Source organism: Borostomias antarcticus (genome assembly GCF_949987555.1).
Source record: "Borostomias antarcticus genome assembly, chromosome: 21".
Classification (NCBI taxonomy): Eukaryota; Metazoa; Chordata; class Actinopteri; order Stomiiformes; family Stomiidae; genus Borostomias; species Borostomias antarcticus.
The window spans coordinates 5,083,344-5,091,512 of record NC_140254.1 but is presented as its reverse complement, the minus strand read 5'-3'; the positions used below and the strand labels follow the sequence as shown (position 1 = coordinate 5,091,512).

At 47.3% G+C, this 8,169-nt stretch overlaps 1 protein-coding gene across 1 annotated transcript in view; it reads right to left on the bottom strand.

Moving 5' to 3' along the window:
* Positions 1-1,836: 1,836 nt before the first annotated feature.
* Positions 1,837-8,169, bottom strand: part of sdc2 (syndecan 2) — a 21,767-nt gene continuing 15,434 nt past the window's right edge. Inside the window, 5 exon segments of the mRNA XM_084455139.1 lie at positions 1,837-4,443; positions 5,935-6,046; positions 6,048-6,071; positions 6,825-6,991; positions 7,210-7,324. Coding sequence (XP_084311265.1) covers positions 4,280-4,443; positions 5,935-6,046; positions 6,048-6,071; positions 6,825-6,991; positions 7,210-7,324 — 582 coding nt within the window. The 3' untranslated portion in view covers positions 1,837-4,279.

Here is an 8,169-nt window from a genome sequence, read left to right as displayed (position 1 = left end):
GACCATTCTGTGACCAATATTTACTAACTGACCAATATTTACTACAGTAACTGACTGTCAAACGACCTGTACATCAGTCTTCCTCGAAGGCCCTTGCTAACCAGTAGGTTATTGTACAGGGTTAGATAAGGATGGGGAACTGAGTAGGCCACAGTCCATAAACCAGTTGCATTCAGTCCAAAATGCTTCTGGACGCAGCTGCGGAGTATACTGTGTGCTAATGGGCGCCGAGGTGTTCTGTTGACTCATCTTCCAGACCTAGTTTTCAAAACACACCTCTGTTCCGGAACCATTCATCGTAATTTGTTTCGTCCCTGTGCACAGTAGCTAAGCTCAGTGATGTGTCTGCACACACACGCACACAAATTAGTACACACACAAGACACATAGATGCGCACCCACGCCCGCGCACACACACAGTGAGGTGTTAAGTGTCCAAGTCGGCCCTAGCTTAGCCTCCAGCCATGAGTCCTTATGAAGACTGACAGGCTGTTTGCTTTGGACGCCATTTTCTCCACGGTTCTGCGTGGTTTGGTTTGGCACTGACTAACAGTTGATGGCCGGCCTCTTTATTGAATTTGTTCTGTTTCAGAGAGAAGGAGAGGGAGAAAAAGAGAGAAAGAGAGAGAGAGAGAGAGAGAAAGAGGGAGAGAGAGAAAGATTGAGAGAGAGAGAGAGAGAGAGAGAGAGAGAGAGAGAGAGAGAGAGAGAGATTCCACTCTGGCATCTGTTCCCTAAAACATCCATCCCAATTATTGTCTGTCCTTCTTTTCACTTCTGCATCCCTCTCTCCACCTCTAGTTCTCGTCTAGAGGGTCATAAATTCACGCTCCACTCTGACGTGCAAACACACTGACCCTAACCCTAATGCAAACACAAACACAGCAGCCATTCTGGGACTTATAAATCCTGGTTGCGCTCTGACACGGGCGCACAGCGTGTTTTTTGAGCCATTGAGCAGGGCCTCTGTCATTGGCTTTCAGCTTTACCACACTACTGAAAGGCCTCTCTCTCTCTCTCTCTTGTGTAGTTTGCTCTTGGGCAAATATCACATTCTGGTTCCTAGTGACCTTGTTCTATAAAAAGAGCCATTTTCTTGGAGGAAAAACAGCCACAGCAGTAAGCATTGATACAGTCGCTTTATCCTGCATATCCTTTCTCTTTCCTTCAAAGGATAAACTGTATCGGAAGAGTTTCTTTACGCTGTAGTTGGTGAATGGAGGGCGGAATTGATTGAGTTCAAGCATGAATAACCTCGGTCCTCAGACTACCCTCGACCACATGCTCCTTATCTCCTCCTTATCTCACCTCAAGCCCCAGGACATCTGACTACCGCAGCCTATCATATCTGTCATATATTATAGACCAAAATCTGCCATCCTACATCTCCGATATTGACCTCTATCTACCATCCTACACCTCTGATATTGACCTCCATCTACCATCCTACACCTCTGATATTGACCTCTACAGTATCTACCATCCTACACCTCTGATATTGACCTCTACAGTATCTACCATCATACATCTAATACAGTGTCTAATACAGACCTGACCCCATGGAGGACCTCAAGCTATAACCCAGTCAGATTAAGCACTCAAGTGATAAATTCCGCCCCTAACTCTAAAAAGATTAGTCATAATCACACTCATAATCACAAATCAATCCTGTGTGTGTGTGTGTGTTTCAATGCATGTGCTAATGTTAGCGGGTGGTTATGCAACAGAAAACCTCTTATAGCTTAATTAAAATGCCTGGAAATGGAAGATCGATTTCTCCGGCAAAAATCGAAGGCATATGGAAAAGGAACCAAACAATAAGTCCACAAGAGATAGACGTTAGGCCACAATGTTTATTCAGTAGTGTTGTTTCAACATATAGGTACAATACTGTCTGCTTTTGTAAGACAAAAAAAAAAGTAAGGGTATTACAGTCATCTGTGCTCACAGAATGCCAGTCGTCTCGTACTCCATGCACTCACACAAAGCAAGTACATCTCCCAATGGTAGGCACTTTGAAGGTTTAAAACATTTGTGAATATACATTTATATATATATATATATATAATATATCTTTTCATATACTAATAAGCAATTGGACTCAATGGCCAGGTCTCTAATAGAAATAAAAAGCTAACAAGAAAGAAAGAAAGAAAGAAAGAAAGAAAGAAAGAAAGAAAGAAAGAAAGAAAGAAAGAAAGAAAGAAAGAAAGAAAGAAAGAAAGAAAGAAAGAAAGAAAGAAAGAAAGAAAGAAAGAAAGAAAGAAAGAAAGAAAGAAAGAAAGAAAGAAAGAAAGAAAGAAAGAAAGAAAGAAAGAAAGAAAGAAAATGTGGCCATGGGAAAGTGTGACGATGGCGAGGAATACTGTGAGTCTTTGGGTTTCATGTATGCAATTCAGTACCTTCAGAGTATGAGAGAGAGAGAGAGAGAGAGAGAGAGAGAGAGAGAGAGAGAAAGAGAGGGAGGCAGAGAGAGGAAAGATGATGTCCTTGCGAAGGGCAGAAACCTTAGGATAGCAGAGAGGAGATGGGAAGGAGGGAAGGAGGACTGGATGGAGGACGGATGAAAGCATCTACTCCTCGACATGCCAGTGCAGTTCAGAGGTCTTCCTCCCGCCCTGCCAGTCCTGGCTCTCTCTCTCTCTCTCTCCTTTGGAGGTCACAAGTCTTCAACCAGCCAGTCTACGATGCTGTTTGTTTACATGACTGTTGTTGTTTCAGTCCTACGTGTGGCTATAAACCTCTCCATCTCTAGGGGAGCTTCTCACAGCTAAGAGCAGAACCGGTGTCATGGACAACGCTGCACGATGAATGGACAACTGACTGAACGCAAAGAAACCTTCTACGATGATGATGGCTCCCCTCCCCAGCGTCAGCTGAACCGGGCCGACCGGGTCTCTGCCGAGCAGCTCTACAGTTTATAGACTCAAACCATCACTGTTGGCAGTCTGAGATGGGCCAGGGGGCGGAGCAGCGTCCGGAGCTGGGGTTGGGGCTAGAGTTTGTCCTGCGCCCCAGAACAACAACACTCCAGGCTGGAGCAGGAACACTGGGGGGGGGGCAACATGAACGCTGGCAGCACAGCGCCGCGAGAAAAACAGAAGGGGGCTGATAGTTCAACTGGCCCAGGGCCAATCAGATTACAGAGAGAGAGAGAGAGAGAGAGAGAGAGAGAGAGAGAGTGTGTGGGGGGGGGGGGGGGGGGGGGGATGGTAGACTAGGGGAAAACATGGAGGGGGGGCAAGGGCCAAACCTCAGAGCCAAGTTTATCCCCCTATACACTACACTAGGAGCTGTATGTGTGTGTGTGTGTGTGTGTGTGAGAGAGATCTGTGGAAAAGCAATGCAGTGAATGTGCAATATGAAGTCGAATGCAATTAAATAAAATAAAAATAAAAACAAAAACAAATTGTCCAGCGGACTTACATGGTGTAAGTCTTCAGACTTTTTTTTTTTTTTAGCCCTGACTCATCTTAGCTTTTAAGTCCAATTCCTGGTATACACATCATAAGCTGCAAAAGTTGTTGTTGTTTGCTGTTGTTTTTGACCAAGAGCAACATGTAAAAGAAAACAAATAAACGGACAAACAGAGAAGAAAAAAAGAAACGCTCACGTTTGCCTATAATATATCGGTGCGAGAGTAGAAAATAAACATTGTAACCTGAAGGGAGAACATTTACATTGACCGTTATCAGAGTTAATAATGAAGAGTAAAGCGCTTCATGGAAACTACAAAGGCATTTTTTAACATCTGAGAAAAAAAGATAAATTAATGAAATACACCTTAGATCAACGTCAGACATGCTAGGACAAAATGAAAAATGAAAGTAGGATCGATACAGAATAATTATATTCAATTATTTCCACTTTAAAATTTTTCTTTACAAATACATACTGCTACAGTTAAAAAGTAGTCAGTGTCTAAAAACAGCTCCTTTGACAGAAGACAGATGCAATAGTTTTTTTTCACACCTTTACAGATCTTTTTTTTGTTGTTTTTTTCAGCCTTTTCAAATAATACACAAAATGTTTAAATACACTGAGATTTGCCATAAAATAAGCAATGCTGGGCTTTCATTTAAAAAAAAAAAAAAAAAAGAAGAAAGAGAAAGTCTTAATTACAATACTCTATGCAAAAGCTTTTCTTTATGTTATTTTCCTCAATCAACTGTTTAACATGATTTGTTTTTGTATGTCGTTGTCATGGATTGCTGTAGACTGTCACTCTGATTTGTCAATCTGGTGTTGTGGGAGGGGGGGGGTGGGGGGGCGTGGGGCTTTATGCATAAAACTCCTTGGTGGGAGCCTTCTGATAGGCCGCTCCTGAGGGCTTCCTCTCGCCCAGGTCGTAGCTGCCCTCGTCCTTCTTCCTCATGCGGTAGACGAGGAGCAGGATGAGGAAGATGGCGAAGAGGAACCCGATGACCCCGCCCGCAATGACAGCTGAGGAGGGAAGAAGGGAGAGAGAGAAAAAGAGAGAGAAAAATAGAGAGATAGAGAAAGAGAGACACAGAGATACAGAAAGAGATAGAGAGAGAGAGAGAGAGAGAGAGAGAGAGAGAGAGGGAGGTCAGGGGTGAGAGTTAGCTGGGGGGACATGTAAACTTTGTGTCTAGAGGAAGCATTCCATGTCACATACCCTTGGTTATGAAATCAGCCTATCAGAGGACTCCCAGCTCTAATCTGTTCAGGGCTCTCCGGTGGCCAAACAATCTCTCCCTGCGCTCAGCTCGGCCCCGCCGCCCTCCGGGGTAACGGGTGGCGGCGCGCCGGCCAAATCGGCAGCAGGGATGCGGAGCCGTACGCAAATGCAGATCAGATTATGGGCCGTTATGATTGGAGGAGCCATGGGGGTCCGGGAGGCGGGAGAGGTGAGGAGGCCAAGGGGAGGTGTTGAGCTGACCACGAGAGTCATCTCCAACATATACAAGCCGGTCAGCCTCACTCAGAGGAGGCGGCCAGAGTGACCGTAATTTGGAAAGGATCGTCTTACAAAAACTGTCTTTCGTTTAACTTTTCTGGAACTTGTTTCACATTTCAAATTGATGTAAGCTCTCTGACAAGTGTTTAGAGAGACCATTATCATCACCATCCAGGCAAACAAACAAACAAACAATCAAACAATCTGTCCGGCCATGGTGGGAGAGACTTGAGACGGGCGACGCTCTCATAACAACATCCTCACTCGCCGCGTGACGTACGAAAGGCAGCAGGGGTCTGCCTCGGATGGCGGACGGGTAATCTGGTACTGTAGACCCCCCCGTCCCCCCCGTCCCGCCTCCGGTAGACTCTAGGGAACACTCGTTTGAAGCCCGCTGTGATGTAAACTGCTGAGGGTCCCATAGTGAGGTGGTAGTAGAGTTGAAGCGATGAAACCAATTATTTCCAGACTGTCGCTGTCTGGGAGCCACAGTGGGGGTGTTTCTTAGATGAGAGATCTGTTAGTGCACCATCATCACTGCAGCGCGTAGGCTTATCGAGAGTGTGACTGACTGCTATAGTTTTCATCTAGGGAATCTTGTTTCTCAGTCGATCATACTTCCTAGCAGAGGTACATGTCAAACGTCCCGATCAAAGTCCTCATTCAAATCTCCAGGCACAAACTACGGATCAGTGAGCTCGCTATCAGTTCGTATTTGTGCGTACAGAAGCAGCCAAACTGCCCATCGCATACAGTCTTTCCTTTTTTCACTTTCTCTATTGGTTTATTGCACAAGTGCGAACTGATAGCGAGCTCACTGACCCGTAGTTTGTGTCCGGACATTTGGATGAGGACTTTGATCGGGATGTTTGACATGTACCCACCAGAAAGGTAACCAGGCTGTGTGTTTGTGTGTGTGTGTGTGTGTGTGTGTGTGTGTGTTGCAGCATCCCTCCATTGCATGCTCGGCAGCCAGCAGAAGGAGAAGGAGGAGAAGAAGATGGCGTACGTACCTGCCAGCACCTCCGTCCTCTGGAAGAGGTTTTCGGAGCGCACCTCGATGGGCTTCAGAGGGGCGCTGGGGGCGCTGGTGGTGCTGGTGACCGGGTTCCTGCTACGCAACGACCTCCGTCACCGCCAGCGCAGGAGCCTGGGGACAGGGGAGGGAGAGGTTTTATTCAGTAGAAGTTGATATAAGCTATTTATCAAGTATCAACACAGAACTTTCCGTTTCAAGACCCTCGAGGTATGCTCGTGTGCCTGGGAAGGTACTTGTGAGTGTGTCAATAACAGAGCTCTCTGGAGCCCCCCCCCCCCCCCTGTATATATCAACAGCTGCTTCAATCAGTCCTCGTCCTCATGCTCTTCCACAGTTCGACGGTCTGAAAACAGAAGTGGATAAGAGCACAGTGGCATGAGTCCCGATGCTATGAGAGAGATAAAGAGGGAGAGAGAGAGAGGAAGAGAGAGAGGGAGAGAGAGAGAGAGGGAGGGAGAGAGAGAGAGAGAGAGAGAGAGGGAGAGAGAGAGAGAGAGGGAGGGAGAGAGAGAGGGAGGGAGAGAGAGAGAGAGAGAGAGGGAGAGAGAATAAAGAGACAGCTAATCCAGTCCAGATTCACTGCGCTAGAGTTGATATTTTTCCAAAATATGAGATTACCACTGTGAGAGGGATGTAATCTGGTATAATGTCCACCAGAGCAGCAACATCACGAGCCACATCCAGAACACTTCATTTTTGTACCCAGAGGGCACTGCTGCATTAAAGGGATTTCAGAACATGCCATGTCTCTCTGCCTACCTGCCTGTCTGTCCCTCAAGAGCACTACAGTAACAAGCAGGAGGACCTGTCTCTATGAGCACGTTGCATGTGTTAGGGCCGGGGCTGCCTTGCATCCTGCCTCACCTCTGTCCTGTCAGGCTTGCTGGGCGGTTCCCTGGGCGGGTCCCTGGGCGTGGCCGTCTCCACCCGGGGAGTGAAGTCTTTGGTGGAGTCCTGGGTGGGCTCGGCTTTGGGCACGATGTAGAGCGTGCTGACGGTGGCCGCCTCCTCCACCACCTCCTCGCCTACGCCTGGACGAGGGGGTGGAGGGAGAGAGAGAGAGAGAGAGAGAGAGATGGAGGGAGAGAGAGAGAGAGAAAGGGTGAGACCTGGACGGCAAGGATGCTAGTTTGTTGATCTCTCTCTCTCTCTCTCTCTTTCTGACTCACTCACTCACTCACTCACTCACCCTCCCCTCCCTCCCTCCCTCCCTCCCTCCCTCCCTCCCTCCCTCCCCTTCATACTGTACCTGAGCCGGAGCCCGAGTTGAAGTCGTCGTCGTCCTCAGGGTAGTATCCTCCAGAGCCTGCATCATCCAGATACAGGTCATCCGCCTGGGATGAGGACTTGGCTGCCTCTGCTATCTGGAGGAGAAAAGAGCAAAGCACACATTTAGTATCTGTAACATACAAACACACAGACGCACATTATCTGATCCACAGTACAGACAAGCAGTATGTATCGATAACACAACCCAGATGGGTACACAGCAACCCAAATGTCTAGAGTCTGCAACACACTGACACACAGCACAAATACACATTTAGTGCCTGTAACACACAACAATGCAAGAGCATTACCGAGGAAACTAGGAGCAGCTTTTAAACGTGATCGATTACAAACATGTCTGACAAGAGACCACCACTTCTAGTAGTCCCTAGATAGCCTCAGACACAGACCACCTGTGTTTACGTTTGAGTCTTTGATCGTACACTTTCTACGCTACAGAGAGGTGCGTCCTATCAACACACAGCCCTCTAATCTGCACTCTCCATCGCGGACATATGACATCAGTCTCTAAACACACGTCACCCTTTTAAGGCGCAAATGGAGGAAAGACATAGGGAGGAGGAGGAGGAGGAGGGGAAGGGATGAGCCGAATAGAGTCGACCCTGAAGCTGGAAGTGTAGATCCACAACCGCACTTCAGGTTCCAAGGGTAACGGTCCAAGTAAGTGCAAATGTTTGTGCTTGGTCCCAGAGGAGTGTCTGAAAGGACCGACACCAACAGTTCTGTTGGTGTGACTCCCGACTGACTGGACTTATTGTGGGGCGTGTTAGGAGTCTCACACACACACACACCTCAGAGACGGATTCTTTACTGAACCTGCAAATTCAGTGAGTTGGATTCCTGGTTGCACACACTCGTAAACTATCCACTTGTGCGGACACGGGTGGTGCAAACATGTTTTGGTCTGTGTGTGTGTGTT